At 40.4% G+C, this 16,690-nt stretch overlaps 2 protein-coding genes and 1 long non-coding RNA gene across 3 annotated transcripts in view; all 3 read right to left on the bottom strand.

The window, feature by feature from the left end:
* The window catches only part of LOC311077845 (uncharacterized protein), a 372,280-nt gene that overhangs the window by 104,538 nt on the left and 251,052 nt on the right, over nucleotides 1-16,690 (bottom strand). The gene's annotated exons all lie outside the window — the stretch shown is intronic.
* LOC311066347 lies at nucleotides 9,809-11,080 on the bottom strand. The gene is made up of 2 exons (XR_014603061.1): nucleotides 10,942-11,080; nucleotides 9,809-10,167 (listed from the first exon to the last, which is right to left on the bottom strand). It is a non-coding gene; the product is annotated as an uncharacterized lncRNA (long non-coding RNA).
* LOC311077892 (uncharacterized protein) overlaps nucleotides 14,838-16,690 on the bottom strand; it is a 432,016-nt gene continuing 430,163 nt past the window's right edge. The window contains exons 10-13 of the mRNA XM_084106524.1: nucleotides 15,653-15,681; nucleotides 15,487-15,561; nucleotides 15,269-15,337; nucleotides 14,838-15,136 (exon numbers count right to left, since the gene is read on the bottom strand). Of these exons, the coding sequence (XP_083962650.1) occupies nucleotides 15,026-15,136; nucleotides 15,269-15,337; nucleotides 15,487-15,561; nucleotides 15,653-15,681 (284 nt within the window). The 3' untranslated portion in view covers nucleotides 14,838-15,025. The remainder of the gene's footprint in view (nucleotides 15,137-15,268; nucleotides 15,338-15,486; nucleotides 15,562-15,652; nucleotides 15,682-16,690) is intronic.

The following is a 16,690-nucleotide window of genomic DNA, read 5'->3' as shown; positions in this document are numbered from 1 at the left end:
CATTCTCATCTTTGACCTTCAGAACAAACAGTTAAACTGCATGAATGACACTTTATTGAGCTTTAAAGACAGTAATCAAATCTAAATCACTGCATTACTGAACTCACCGCAGAGTCGCCAGTCCCTCTTTTATTATCTGAAAACAAGTGCCTCATGAAATGAGTATTTATGATCAAACACACATGAAAAACACAATGTTAAGCATTAAGATTTTCAACAATCAGATTTTGTTGAAGCATTAAAATGAATAATAAAAATGATTGTTGACTTGATAACTCTATGAGATTGACATTATCATATATTTCATATAATGTTTCTATGATACTTGCAGTCTGAACATGATGTGTTTGTTTGCTCATCTGAACTGTTTTTAATTGTTGTAAAGGAGTAAATCTGAAAACTCACCAGCTCTTTTCCTGCAGATCAGCCAGAGAAGAGCAAGAAGGAGAACAGCGACTGCAGCGACAGAAATCACTATGACTGAAGAAGAGATCGAGCACAGAGTCAGAGACGGACAGGGCAGATTGGGGACAATTATAGACAAAGACAAAACACTGTGATTATGTACCTTGTGTGTTTGTAGTCGAATGATGAGAGTCTGTGCCTGGTGAAAAGGATGAATGGGGACAATTATATACAAAGACAAAATCCATCGACAATGGTGACATGCTTCATGCCGCAACGCATGCTGGGAGCCACCCATAGTATAAAACTCATGGCTCCCAGCATGCATTGCGGCATGAACAAGACACACCACACAACTCTATATAGTATGATATTAGGCTTTTATTTAGATTTTTTTTTTAATATATTTTCTCCAAAAGCCCAAGCACACACAGGCCTATATAATGTAAAACAAATGTATAATTTATAATCAGCTCCATATTGGATTCCAAGTGATCAAGGGCTTAGAGCATTTCATTCAAACACATTTCAAGAGTTCACCAGTAGTGGACACTCGTGCAACATTAGCGAAAACTTGTCTACTCTTCTGCTACACACTCAAAAGTATGCACCTTTTCTTCCCAAAAAGAGTACATACTTTTAGGGCATAGTATAAGTAGGTGAATTGAGCATTAGAAGTAAAAAAAAAGTGAAGTCGGCCATTTTCTCAGTGCGTTTCTGTATTTGGTTGTGTTGTGAGTATTTGGAGCACACATGTGTTGTGAAACTGATGAAGATGTTTTCTTAATTTGCCGGTGTTTTTTCTATTTGCATGTGTTTTCTTCAGTTGCAGCGCATTGAGCTCTCTCGGCCACCGTAATTAGGGGTTGCACAGACTAGTCAAGAGATCGACTACTTCAACCACTACTCGGAGCTGTCGGAAACAATCGACTACTCGAGCGTGCAATAACCATAAATTAATTGAAAATAGCAAACGTCACCAACAGACACCACACATCAGATGTGTGGAAGTATTTCATCAAGGATGACAAAAATATTGTAATTTGCCAACTCTGTAAGGGGCCGTTCACATATCGCGTCTAAAAACGAGTGGAAAGCGCGGCTGTGCCACTGTCTCCTTCTTTCCACAAGTGCTTGCGCTCCCGTGGCGTCTTTCGTTGCTATGCAACCACCATGAACCGCGTTCTCTATGAAACATACATTAATTTGAAATGGCGAACGTCACCAACAGACATCACACATCAGATGTGTAAGTATTTCATCAAGAATGACAAAAATATAGTAATTTGCCAACTCTGTAACACTACTTTAAAATACAACAGCAGTACGACAGCTATGCACAACTAATGTTTTAATTTGTTTTATCAATACAGTTTTGAATTTTTTGAATGATGCGAATTTATTGCGTGTAGCCGTTACTTTCTATGAATTTTTCTGTTACACCTAAATTTCTCTGTTACAAGTCATAATTATAATGTTTTTGCATTACTTTATAGTTGCATTAGGCTATGAAATAAATAAACATTTATTGATAAGAATTATTTCATGTCTTTTCATTTACAGTAGCATGAACCACGAGTAGTCGAGTAACTCGAGTATTGTTTTGATAAGAAACCGACTAGCAGAAATCAGTAGTCGTAACCTCTAATATATATATATATATATATATATATATATTGACTAGCGTTGTATGATGCTTTTAAACCATTCAAGTGCGACAAGACTAAAGAGACCTGTAAGTCCTGCCTATTACACACACACACACACACACACAGAAAAGACACGCGTCAGTATCGAGTTCTCTTTCGGGCTTGAACAAACCATAACACACAAATTATGCCAAAATGTCTGTTTTGTCGAGTGTCCTCATAAGAGCAGTCTTAAATGATTTAAATAAAGTCTTAAATGAACGTAGAGATTTGTGAGGAAATGGGACGGGTGTCAGATCGCGTCTCTGTCAGCAGCGGCTGGTCTTAAAGTTAATTAATGTTAATCAAAGAACAAAGGTAAGAGAGTAAATTACTCACTCAGACCCGGCGCCAGGAGGATTATTATACCATTTATTCCACTAAATGTCATTATTAATAATCATGAATGCACTCCGCTATCTTTTAACACATCTCCGGCGAACGGCTTCTTCATGCAAAAGAAAAACTCTTCAACTCTTCGCAGTGAAATTCAGCGACCTATGTGGCGTTTCCTGATGGATCGAGGTTGTTCGTTAACTTCATTTTATACGTGCAATTCACACGAGCTCTAAGCGCATGCAAATAGGGCGTTATTTGAGGAGACAGCCATTTTTAGTCTGAAACCATAGTGGACGTTATTGAGTGCACTTATTCAATCCCACATTGCGCTGCATTAACGAGTGGCTTATGTACGCTCAACGGCTGTCCGAATTCGCTCACTCGTTTTCATTCACTCCTTCAAGTGAACGGTATTAGTGGACTAACGTAGGGAATAGGCCTAACTTAGTGAACAAGGGTTTAGGGGTGGGCGATTTCGGATTCAACCCATGTTCTCAAGAAGTGAAAAATAGAGGACACTGACAACGCGCTGACAGACAGGACCGAGCAGGGAATATTTAATATGAAACAAAGTCTCAACTTTCAAATTTGGTCAGTCAAAGAAAATTAAACAATAAATAGGCCTACCGTTTTGTGGCTCTGTAATGTGTCGTGACAGATTGTCTCAGTTGTCTCAGGTTCAAATTCACCGACGTTAATCTACTAACTCTCCTGACTGCTTTGTCGGACAAAAATGGTGGATTTTGATTGGTCAGACTCAGATTGCATGTCAATCAAACTCCCTCCGAAGGATGAATTGACGCTAATTCACTGCTGCACCAGCTTTTTATAAGCGATGTCTTTTTTTTTTTTACATCGCTCCTACAACTGACAGGAGAGAGTCACAGAGCGGCCTGAACTGATCTCAGTCTGTGAGGATGAAGAGGATGATGATGATGACACTGAAACTGAACACAAGACACAAATCACAGTGACATGGCCCATTTAAGAGCATTTCTTTGTGGGCAGAGTTGTGCATGTGATTAGATTTCCGTGCACTTTTTAAGACCGGAAGAGCAGTTGTTTGCTGGGCTACTGGCTTTGTTTTCCGTTTGAGACTTCAAAGAAGGTAATCTGTGTTGCTACTTTCACTCCACATTCTGTATTTATTGTTGCCCCTTAGTAGTGATGGTGAAATGAAGCTTTGTGAAGCACTGAGGCTTCCCCCTTGAATGTATTGTACAATGGTTCATTACTCGAAGCTTGTCAACACGTTGCACACTAACGACATCTTGTGGTCAAAAGGTGGAAAAGCTGCCTTTCTGTCCCAGAAGACACATCCATTTTTTTTATTGTTTCATTTAAGTAGTAGTTGTATAGATAAACAATACAAATAAATGCAACAATAATGTGGTACATTGAGAGTTAAGTTATATATATTCAGGCTATTGTTTTTGTCTTCATGATTTTATTGCATTACATGACGCAACATGACACTTCTGAACCCAGAAGAGATATACTGGTTTCTGGACCAATTTTGATTCCAGTTCCCAGGACTTTTACCTCCACACCTCCTAGACCAACAGATGCACCTGTGTCAACTCCAAGTCCCACTTTCACACCTACTGGACCGGCTTTAGCTGATGCACTGGCGAGTTCAGCTCGAGCCATTGCTCCGGCTCCAACCACAGAGGCTTCAGCACCAGCTGAGGCATTGGGCCCTTTGGCTTCTGCCTCAAATACACTGAATTCAGCACGAGCTCGACCAACTCCTGCTCCTGCAAAAGCTCCAGCCTTGGGGATTCTCTTTCCAGGTTCATCTTCAAAAGCTACTGCATATGTTCCAGTTCCAGCATAGGTGCCGTCTGCACAGGCATCTCCTGGTCTGTCAAATGTGTCAATTATGTTTATTGTGTCGAATACATTAACATTGGCACCTGAAAATAAAACAAATTAGCATAAATGCAGTGCATGTAGACATATAGGCATTTTTTTTTTACATAAATTTTCCTCACCATAGCTGCCAGAACATCATTAAGATAAAAACATATTTTTACTGCACCTTGCAAGCTGTTAGTTCTGTATTTGGTTAAGTCTTGATCTAGGGTTTGTTTTGCCTTCTGAAAACTCTAAACAGAGTGGCTCTTATTGTTCAAAAGGCTTTTAAAAATAAAAGCCAACGTGATATTCTGCATCTTTATAATCTGTATTTTTTTCTGAAATATGACAACAGTCACCTATACTATACAGAGATTGCACTTTCAGAGAGTGCTTGGGAATATTTTAGAAGTAAATAAATACACAAAATACATATATTAACAAATAACACAAAAATGTAGAGTATTAACTATTAAAATAAATATGCGATAAAGGAAATGCTTCATGTAAAATGTTAGTGTTTATGTGTGTTTAAAATCTGCAAAATAAAGAGAAATAGGACTATCACATATGCAAAACCTCAAATGATCTCTTATAGATCATTTAACTGAGAGTTACTCAGGAGAATAGAGAAAGCTCAGATATGCAAGACTCTGAAATGGACTTCAAGTGCAGCATTCAGTGTGATTTCCAGATGATGGTGATTTTGCAGGATGATTTGAACACGTTAAGAGAATAGCTCTGTTCTCAGAACAGGTTAAAGCGCTGATAAAGCTGTGAAGCAGATTTGAGGAAGTGAAACATGGTGTCGAAATGTTCAGCGTTTCCTTGTAGCTCAGAGTGTGGTAATGGACTCTCTTGTCTAGTGTTTAATGATGTTATCATCCTAGGTCCCCCCTATTTTTTATTTTTCTTTCTTTTTTAAAAAATTGAAAATCAGTAATATTCTTCTTTTTTTTTTTTTCTTAAAATAGCAGTTACTGCCAAACGTACTCCTGTTTTCTGTAATATTGACCAAGACATAGTCCTGTTCTGAATCGTCTGTTCCCACATTGTCTGGTTCAGAGTCATCCTGATAGAAATTACTCTCCGAAAAAAAGATATGTACCTTTAAGGCGGCAACCTTCCGGTCTCTCTTGTGAAGCCGATACAGAAGTAACTTAAACTGCAGTTCATCGTCTGGCCACTAGAGACAGGCTGCAAAAGAGAGTCAATTCCACATTGAGGAAGTGTCTAGAGACTGTGAAACATGGTGTCCAAATGTTCAGCGTTTCCTTGTAGCTCAGAGTGTGGTAATGGTAGTATCTAATAAATAAGAACTAGTATCTAATGAATAAGTACTAGTATCTTTAAAAGGGTACTAGTACCTAAAGAATAAGCACTAGTATCTAAAGAATAGGCACTATTACCTAATGAATAAGTACTAGTACTTAATGGAATAGATACTAGTATCTAAAAAACAAGTACTAGTAGCATGAAAATAGATACTAGTCGGTTGAAATGATTAAATGTTAAAACGGCTTGCCATATCCGGTCTCTCTTGTGAAGCCGATACAGAAGTAACTTAAACTGCAGTTCATCGACTGGCCACTAGAGACAGGCTGCAAAAGAGAGTCAATTCCACATTGAGGAAGTGTATAGTAGGGGTGGAACTTACCCTGCGTCCCAATGTGCATACTGTCCACCCTATCTGCCCTAAATAGTATTGACAATTACTAATGTCACATACTATTTAGGGTGGATAGTATGCACATTGGGACACAGGCATGGTGTCCAAATGTTCAGTTTCCTTGTAGCCCAGAGTGTGATAATGGACTCTCTTGTCTAGTGTTTAGTGCTGTTATCATTAAGAACATCCTAGGTCAGTCTTTTTTTGTCTTTATTTTTTTTATTTTTTTTTATTTTTTGAAAATAAGTCATATTTTTTTTTCCCCTCAAATAGCTTTGTAGTTACTGCTAAACATACAGGTTTTAAAATAGAGGAGGCACACAAAAGTTTAGCGGACGGATGTTTTAACTACTTTAAAATGGCTTTTTTGGTCACTTATATCTGAATATTTATAGAAAACGACAGACATCAAGACAATATAAATATAAGTTCACTCAGCTAGTCCTATCACTTGAAGCAGAAAATCCATCCTTCTGTCCTTTTAAATGTCCGTGTTAAAAGAGCACTTTCAGTGGTTTAGTGAAGCTGATTGCTGTAGCTTATATCCAACTTAGGCATGGGGTCAGAGATGAGGAACGATCCCAGCTTTTTCCCTCTCAACTTCCAGCACTGTACCTTTCAGAGCTGAGAAGCAACATCCAACCAAATCATGGAAACCTAAGGCCTTCTTCTCAGTCACCAGAACAGAGATCGAAATTCCTATAACTGGGATGAAATCCCGACTCCAGAAGCTCATACCATCTTAAAGCTGTAGATGACCAGATCGTGTCAACATCATTGGTGTGCATAAGGTACAAGGTCAGTGTAATGGTCATCATAATGAACCCTTCGCTCGACGTTTGGACTTAGTTGGTAACGTCTGACTAGTTTATTGTCTGTGTAAATCGAAACATTCAGACTTTCACATCAGAACTATGAGGGTACATTGTTTTTTTGGGTAAAAAGCCTTCACTAGTTTCACTTCAGAATACTATCTCAACAGTGTTGGGGGTAACAAGTTACAAAGTAACAGATTACAGTAACGATATTACTTTTTTGGGTAATGAAGTAAAGTAACGCATTACACTAAAAATATCGGTAAATAAGCGTACCACCCTGAGGAGCAAGACCGTATTCCCACAAAGTCAGAACAGGACACAGAATAGCTTCAAAAGGTTTTTATATTTATTAACTGATTAAAAGAGTCTTTGAAGTGAGCAATAACTCCCAGGAGGAATCGACCAGCAGTTCCTCATCCTCTACTCAGACAGACTCAGCTTTGGCAGGTTCTTCAAGCTTTAGCAGGTTCTTCACTGGACTCAGACAGAGAGTGGAAGTTACGTATAACTCACAGCATTAGCAGGTTCTTCACTGGACTCAGACAGAGAGTGGAAGTTACGTATAACTCACAGCATTAGCAGGTTCTTCACTGGACTCAGACAGAGTGGAGGTTACGTATAACTCACAGCATCAGCAGGTTCTTCACTGGACTCAGACAGAGAGTGGAAGTTACGTATAACTCACAGCATTAGCAGGTTCTTCACTGGACTCAGACAGAGAGTGGAAGTTACGTATAACTCACAGCTTCAGCAGGTTCTTCACTGGACTCAGACAGAGTGGAAGTTACGTATAACTCACAGCATTAGCAGGTTCTTCACTGGACTCAGACAGAGAGTGGAAGTTACGTATAACTCACAGCATTAGCAGGTTCTTCACTGGACTCAGACAGAGAATGGAAGTTACATATAACTCACAGCTTCAGCAGGCTCTTCACTGGACTCAGACAGAGAGTGGTAGTTACGTATAACTCACAGCATTAGCAGGTTCTTCACTGGACTCAGACAGAGAATGGAAGTTACGTATAACTCACAGCATTAGCAGGTTCTTCACTGGACTCAGACAGAGAGTGGAAGTTACGTATAACTCACAGCTTCAGCAGGTTCTTCACTAGGTCACAGGAGGCTGTTTATCTGGAACTGTAGATGCAGACCAAACAATCCAAAACCGTCAAAGCACTCGTGCACACACATCAACCTTCCCAATGTGAACACTTTAAGAACAGGACACTTCAAATCAGTAAACTCACTGTGACCAAGGCAATTGAACAGTGTCCAAGCAAACATCTCCTTGAAGTTGGGCTGGGCTGGTTAGCTGCTGTGTTGAGAGAATAAAAGCAGTAGGGTAGTAGAGCGGCAGAACAGTAGAGCAGTAAGGCAGACGGGCCGAGGGAATCCCTTAGGGAGCCTTTGTTTCAACTGGCAGAGAAAACAGGATATGAGCAAAGCTCACCATACCATACAGGTCAGGGGAGTCACAGGCAGACGCACATCCCATCACTTTGAACCACGAAGCAGGCGGACACGCCTCTCAACCCGACAATCGGGGCCGTGTCCACGTGACGACGGCAGCCATAGTGATCGCGTCGGTTTCGCGTTACAAACGCGCTCGATCAAATCGTCGGCCGAGCGCACCTTCCTGGGCGCCGGTCTCTCCCTTGCCTCCGCCGCGTTCTCTCCCCGCCTCTGCTCCCCCTTGAACTGTCGGCAACAATGAACATATAAAGCACTCCCGCCAAACATGCGGGCCAATCGCCAGCATAGATTATTCCCGCCGAACACCTGAAGCTGATTTATCTATTAGATCGCTAGATTGTCACTGGCTGCGTTCGAAACCGCATACTCAATGAGTAGGTACTTAATTTCAATAAGTACTTACTTAACGAGCGCTAAAAGAGTAGGTACTTTATAGCCAGATCTCGTTGAGTATGAATGAGAACCGGACATCTGCCATGTTGACGTTATCATGTGACCTACGACGCGTTATCACAAGCGCAACAACTTAAAAGATTTTGACTTAAAAGACTTAAACGACACGTTTAATTAATCTGTCTGTAAATATCATGATATTGATTAAACTTGCTCCTTTTGTGGACTTTTTGAAGAAACTGCTGCCCATTTATTTTGTGAGTACATTTAGGGTTGATTTAAGTTCTTATACCCTACTAATGTGACCCACCGTTTTATCCTTAACGATATTTATTTTTATTACGAAATCCCAAAATTGTCATCTCTTAAATGTTGTTAATTTCTTTATTTTATATCCAAATATTTTCATCCATAAGCAAAAGTGGCTTACTGCTTTATGTTTTCCTCTTTTTCTTGTTAAATTTAACTCTCGTTTCATCCCTCAGGCCTATAAATAACAGAAAATGCATTTTTTAAATGTATTATATAATTAATTATTTAAGAAAATATATATTTAGATATTCAACCTTATAGGTTTTTTCCTGTGTATAAAATCTCATGTTTGCAAACCCATGAATGATATATATATATATATATATATATACATATATATAGGCCTATAGATAGATAGATATATATACACATATACCTCATAACATCAGTAACTCGACAGCCCTACCTAGAACGGTTTTCCTCAGCGTTTGTAATGTCTGCACAAAGGGCTGCTGTGCGAAGATTGGAGAAAACTGTTGATTTTATACTCGAAAAATTTAAGTATCATTATTAAAAATTAATATTACCCCAGAACGAATTGCATTGCTATCCCACCCCAAAACATACAATAATAACAACGATAAATGCTGACCAATTAATTATATTACTTTTTACTGAAAATGATATAATTCAATAAAACAAACAAAATGTAATGTATTTCATTTGAAATAGCTATGCATGAATACACTCTAGATGTGTATATAGCGAACATACCTACATTTTCATTCAAACAATAAATAAAGCATGAATTAATTGTATTTTATTTACTGACAACAATGAGAAATATTAATAAATTAGTTAAAGAATGAATCAAAGTCACCATCACACAATAAACAAATGCATATACAAGTCAACACATGAAACAAAGCTTTATTCAAACTACAATCATGTATGTAGACTACAGGCGCTGAACCCCACATCCTTCTGCCGTCTCAACACAGCGGTTCCTATTCTGCGGCTTTATTCTGATGAATCAGCTGACCGCCAGAGGTGAGCCGTGCCTTCGTGCCGGAGGTTGTTGCGTGATGTGTTGTGCTTCACAATCTGAGGCAATAAGGGCAGGTGGAGTGATGGAGGGTCTCATGAGGGCAGGTGGAGGGTCTCATGAGGGCAGGTGGAGTGATGGAGGGTCTCATCCATGGCACCATCTCCAGGATTCAGCTCTGGGCTCCTCATCCTCAGTACTCACACCAGTCTGCTGACATTTCAGATGCTGCAAAAATGCACAAACATAACACAAAAGCAGTCATTATTTTTAGAAGACAAAAATGCATTTTTTCCACAAATGCCGCCATCATCTTTCCTTGCAGGTCCTGCTCCACCACAACAGCTGTGCAGCAAATGCACAGAAATCAAGAATCAGAAAAGTGCTGTAGTAGCTCAGTTTGAAATTACAATAATTTAAATAAACTACAACTTAATATTTAAATAGTTGTTGTTATTCATTTCTGTAATGTCACAAAGCCTTTGATGGCAGCATTCAGCTTCATGAGACTCACATACCTCTGTGATTTATGAGCTCAACACTACATTTACATGTTGAGGTTGTTTTAACTTTTTATCCTACATAAATGTTCCTTAATTTATCAACAGTACTAATGGACAAATAAAATAGATAACTTATGTTTAGTTACTTTATAGATTGGTTCTACATAATAGCACACATCACTCAGATGCCTATTTCATGTCTATTAGACGTAGTAATCTGCAATTCTTATAGAAGAGTTTCTTGCCAGATATTAAATAGACATTTAGTAATTGTATTTAAGATGTATACGGTTTAAAATGTATGCAAATCCACTTTGGAGACGTATGTGTCCTTACTGGAGCTTCTCTGTTAGCTATATGTAAGCTGCTCATCCTATCCCATAATAAAATGTGATTTACAGCAAAATCACAAATATATAGCGTCTTTACACCTTCAACAATTCAACAGTTTACTGTACAGTAGTTCAACACATGCGATCATTTGATTTGTAAAACTCACATTTGAAAACAGTCTCGTCCGTCATCCTTTCCGTCACGTTCGAGTATGACCTATCCTTCTTCTTCTTTTTTATGACGTATCCTCTCGCGTGGCCTCCTGGGATAGAAGAGTATCCATCGGTTGAGCACTCAAAAATCTGTCCAGAATCAGTAAGCCATCCGGGAACTTCTCGCCTACTCTTTTATGAATATCGATGTTTCGAACGTACTGCTTCCTTCACGTACTGTTTTCGCCTACTATATAGTAGGAAAGTAGGCATATTCGAACGCACTTAAGTCCGAATCTCGCGATAATTAGTACGTCGCCCAGGTAATTCTCGCCTACTCTTTTGGATTCGTACATACTTTTTCGCTCGCCTACTCTTTTTCCCATACTAAATAGTAGGGAAGTATGCGGTTTCGAACGCAGCCACTGTTTACATCCAGGCACAGGAAACAGCCATTTTGCTGGGTGTTACATTAAAAACACTCCCCGAGGGAAACCCTTTCCCTGGCGTGTGCGTTCCTCCCCCACTGAACATAGTCACCCCGTGACAACTACACTACTTTACTAGACTATAGGAAAGCGCTTTCCTGCGTTACCCAAGCCGTGTTTGCCTGCGTGTAAAGCTCTGATCTGTTTAAGTGGTGCGTGCATGCCTGTGTGTGTGTGTGTGTGTGCTTGCACCGTTGTCATAGAGATCGATTTGAGTGATGTAGCTGCTGGTGCGAAGGGGAGCGGGAAATGGAGACGGAGACAGGGGGTTTCGGCCAGTGGCGATATTCACATTACTTTCAGTTGATTGCTCGAAAGGACAAAACTATTCGCGTGAAATGCACTCTATGCCCAGGCAGCAAGTACTGGCCATCGGGATTACCGGGAGATTCCCAGTGGGCTGACGTGCCTTTTGGGCCAACATCTCATACTTTTTTTCTTTTTCATCTTAAAGGACCATAAAACTCGTACATCAGCGGCCCATTCGTTTTGCTTAATTGGCGGCGCTGGGTTAAGTGCGTGCCGGTGTAATGTAGTTAAAAAAAAGTCTGCGTCATTTTTTTTTTTCTGATAAGTTAGCTGACCGGCCCATGAAACACCTTGGCCCATTGGATCTTGATTGACACTGGGCTGGTCCAATCACATCTTTAAACACCTCCCCCTTTGGGCTTTGAGCAAGCGTGCAGTGTGTCAGTGTGTATCTGTCAAAATAGTCTGAGAGATGGAGAAGAAACGCAAGGAATGTGCAGAGAAATAGCGTGAAAAATAGACACGGGCCCTTCAAGCAGACGCTGTAAAAAGTGTCAAAATGTTTTCTTCATCAGCATGACCTTCATCAGCTCCAGTGGCTGATGATGAGGATAGTGAGGAGGATCAGGACAGAGATGAGAAAGTGTAGAGCCTGCGGTAAGCAGAACTAACAGTTACTTTCAAAACACTTAGGCTATGTCATGAGTGTAGGAACCCATTACCCAGTAACGCATTTCCACATCTGCATAGTTGACCATTACCGTAATTTAGTATAATTTTAATGAGACGCGTTTGTAAACCATGTTTTCCGCCAAAATAAAAGCTCGATGCAGTTTCCGTCAAAATAAAAGATCATGTGCTTATATATTTTTCAAGTATAGACATTAGTACAAAACTAATTCTGAAAGTTTCCTTTATTTTTCAGTGCATTTGTTTTACAATATATGTCTATTAGTGTGCTATTTGTCAGGGTTTACAGATGATGCAGACAAGATGGTAAGTTTAATGCTTTAATTGCAGAATGAATCGGAGATGAAGACAATAGGTGAGTAACAGTAACACAGATAATCAGAATATGCTTAGCTGAATGGTAAAGTCTCTTTCTTTCTTTCTTGCAGGTGACGAAGATGGAGGATCGATGAAGATGGCTGGCAGACAGATGGAAGGCGTTCGCGTCTCAGGTAAGGGACCAGGTAAGTGTTCAGGGAGTCTGTGAGTCTTGAATTGTCGTGTATAGACGAGACCAGACGAGGAGTGAAGGGAAAGTGCTGAATATAAAGGGTGAGACTGATGAGGGGGTGCAGGTGATGCTGATGATTAGTGATTGAGAGAGTGAGTGCAGGTGTGCGCCACGGAGGATTCTGGGGAATGTAGTGCACACAAACAGGTGAAGGCAGATGAAGGGAGAAGAACGTGAACGTGACCGTGACATAGCTCCCTCCTCCCGCAAGGCGCGTCCCGCGCCGCAAACGGCAGAGTACGGGGGGGGGGGGGGGTGGGCATCCTGGTGTCCGAGACTGGAGGATGAACAGGAAGACGGACTCCAGGATGGCTCAGGTGACCTAGGTGAAGCAGGCTGAGGCGGTGACCACGACAGTGCAGGCAGAGGAGGTGACCACGGCGGTGCAGGCCCTTCGGGTGGCCACGGCGGTGAGGACCCTTCGGCTGGCCACGGCGGTGAGCACCCTTCGGGTGGCCACGGTGGAGAGGACCCTTCGGGTGGCCATGGCGGAGAGGACCCTTCGGGCGGCCATGGCGGTGAGGACCCTTCGGGCGGCCATGGTGGTGAGGACCCTTCGGGCGGCCATGGCGGAAGAGGGCTCTGAGCTGGACGGAACCAGCGATAAGGGTTTTAAAAACTCTGGCTCTGGCTCGGGGAGAATGCTCATTTTCACTCAGTCTCCTGTTAATCTTGAGTACCTATAGAGTAGTATTGCATCCTTCATATTTATAAAAGAAAGATAGGCTGTACCGAGTCTTTCCGGAAAAAAAAACGAGCGGCTGGAGGCGTGCCGTGTGGGCGAAGCTAAAGCTGTGCTAACGCGCCGAGCTAACAACAACACACAGAGACATTTGAAGCAGTTTTACTCACCGCCCGGTTCCAACGCACGACCGCGAACCTTTATCATTGTGACTGCTCGATCCTTAAGCATTAGACGATCTGCAAATCCGTCGATCTGGGCTTTGTTTATAAAACAATCATCGTCGAAATGCAGGGAACAAACAGTCTTACACAACTCCGTTGATGCTCAGGAAAAACAAACTCCATCCACTGGTCCCTTAACGCTGGGTTCTTTGGGAATCTGTGCAGGGTTGTCTTGCCCTGGCAACCAAAAACACACTTCTTTGGTGACATTGACTTCCCAAAAGCCGAGCAGAGCACTTTGATGAGGTACTGCTTTCGCTCTCTTGCTCTGGTCTACGAGTGCGCGCGCGCCCTTCCGGGAGAAGTGCCCTTAGGACCCATATAAGGAAATTACGCCACAGCTGACGTCACACAGACCCATACTCGAAAAAAACTTTCCGAAACTTGTGACAAACCGGAAGGACAATTTTTGGCACAGAAATACTCCTTCAAACGTACAATTTAATTTTTTAAACTTTGTCCATGTTCAGCATGGGAATCCAACTCCTTAACTGTAAAAAACTCAGTATGCATGAAATAGCATTTCACCCCCCCCTTTAAGTAAAAGTGAGTGAGACAGATCTCTCTCTTTACTGACTTTAATTAACACTGAAATATTTTAATCAATTAAAGACAATCCAAGCCAGCAGAAAATAAAAATGAACAATATTAATAAGCTGTTGATAAAATGTGTAATGAGATAAAAATCGTGTCCTGTGAGAGGCTTTCAGTGTCTACCTGTGGTTGTACAGTGAAACTGAAGTGCAAATGTAGCCCTCAGTGTTTATCAGTGATGCGTTTTAAACTAACCCGCCCACAATTCTGACTGCAAAAAAAGAAAAGAAAATACTGTACCCGACTCGCTTCCTGACCCGCATTTTTTAAAAGTAGTAAATGCTCATCGTAGCGTCATTGGGCCATAGACGTAGGAACTAGGGGTGCGGGTATATAGAATATGTTAATAAAGTCTTTATAACACATTCTAGACAAACAAAAACAGGTAGGCTAGTATTATATAAATTACAAAGGTTTTTATTGGCATCTTTATTTCAAACGACCAGACCGACCGCGACCCGAATATCATTAAAAAATTGTTTGGATGACTCGTAACCGCGGGTAACCGCTCATTTTTGGATCAACCCACGCATCACTGGTGTTTATCAACAGTTTAAAATATACAGATATTTATTGTATTTTTTAAATATTCACAATAAATCTCATTCATATTCTGTATCATTAATGTTTATTTGTGAAGGTCTTGTTCTTGTTCACAGAGGCGTAAAGTTCATCCTGCGGTTGATCTTCTCTTCCTCTGATGGCAGCATAAGTCACTGTATCATCATGATCCTGAAAGAACAGCACAGATTCTGTCCATCAATGTTTGAACCCCAGCGATTATTATTATTATTATTATTATTATTATTAGAGCATGAACTTCATTTATCTGAGAGTCAAACTCATGTGCTGGTATCTACTCACATTGAGTGATTTTACTGGCTTTGTATTGGAAGAAGTGACCTCAGAATAAGTCACATCATCTGTCTGCTCCTAAACATCAATGCAAACGTGCAGAGAGTCAAGTTTAACACACAGAACAGACATATCTCTCACTATAATATGTAGAAGAACACAAAAGCTTTTAAATCACATTATTGAACAGACAGTGAACGTAATGTTTGATGATTTAGTGGACTCACATTGGCTCTTGCAGCGGGAGGAATGGACATGTTGATCGTCTCATACGTCCCTTTATGATCATTCTCATCTTTGACCTTCAGAACAAACAGTTAAACTGCATGAATGACACTTTATTGAGCTTTAAAGACAGTAATCAAATCTAAATCACTGCATTACTGAACTCACCGCAGAGTCGTCAGTCCCTCTTTTATTATCTGAAAACAAGAGCCTCATGAAATATGAGTATTTATGATCAAACACAATGTTAAGCAATCAGATTTTGTTGAAGCATTAAAATGAATAATAAAAATGATTGTTGACTTGTTGATATTGACATTACAGGATTTCTCAGCAGGAATAAACTTCTGTTTGAGAATTTCAAATAATCCACATGTTTCTATGATACTTACAGTCTGAACATGATGTGTTTGTTTGCTCATCTGAACTGTTTTTAATTGTTGTAAAGGAGTAAATCTGAAAACTCACCAGCTCTTTTTCTGCAGATCAGCCAGAGAAGAGCAAGAAGGAGAACAGCGACTGCAGCGACAGAAATCACTATGACTGAAGAAGAGATCGAGCACAGAGTCAGAGACGGACAGGGCAGATTGGGGACAGGCACGTGCACACATAGACATCAAAGGGGGCTTGAGCACCTGCCCTTTTTATTCCTGGAGAGAAAGTGCCCTTTTTTCTGGGGTGCTTTTTTTTTATTTTTGAAAAATAATATATATTTCTGTTTGCGCACAGCTTCCCTGTCAAACAAATATATTTTTTGAAGAATAGTATATCTAAATATCAGGTCAGGAGTTCTGAAGCGCTCCCTCTCCCCCGATTGTTAAACCCGATTGTATTGCTTCCGCTAAAGAAAATAGTACGCTCCGTCTCTACGGTTAGAATCCTGTGAGTCCATAGCAACGCTCTGTTTTTCATGGCAACGGTCTGTTATACTCCGCACAGCGGTCTGTTATCAAGAAATAACAGACCATGGAATTCAACCAAGCCATGTAATAAAATAAGTTAATAAAATAAGCATATATCACCACCAGGTGATATGCTTTAGTTATTTTGTTTATCCTATTTACCTGCATTGCCCTGTTAATTAGATGCAAATGTGCGCATTTTAACTAGTTGACGCCTAATTTGCATACAGAACGTCCCCAGTTAATGACTTACATCAAGAGTCTTTCCCCCTGAAATTTAGAAATCTAAATTGGTGAATTTAGA

Source organism: Abramis brama, assembly GCF_963993115.1.
Source record: "Abramis brama genome assembly, chromosome: 1".
Lineage (NCBI taxonomy): Eukaryota > Metazoa > Chordata > Actinopteri > Cypriniformes > Leuciscidae > Abramis > Abramis brama.
Note: the sequence above shows the minus strand (reverse complement) of the source record. Positions and strands in the feature narration are given on the sequence as shown.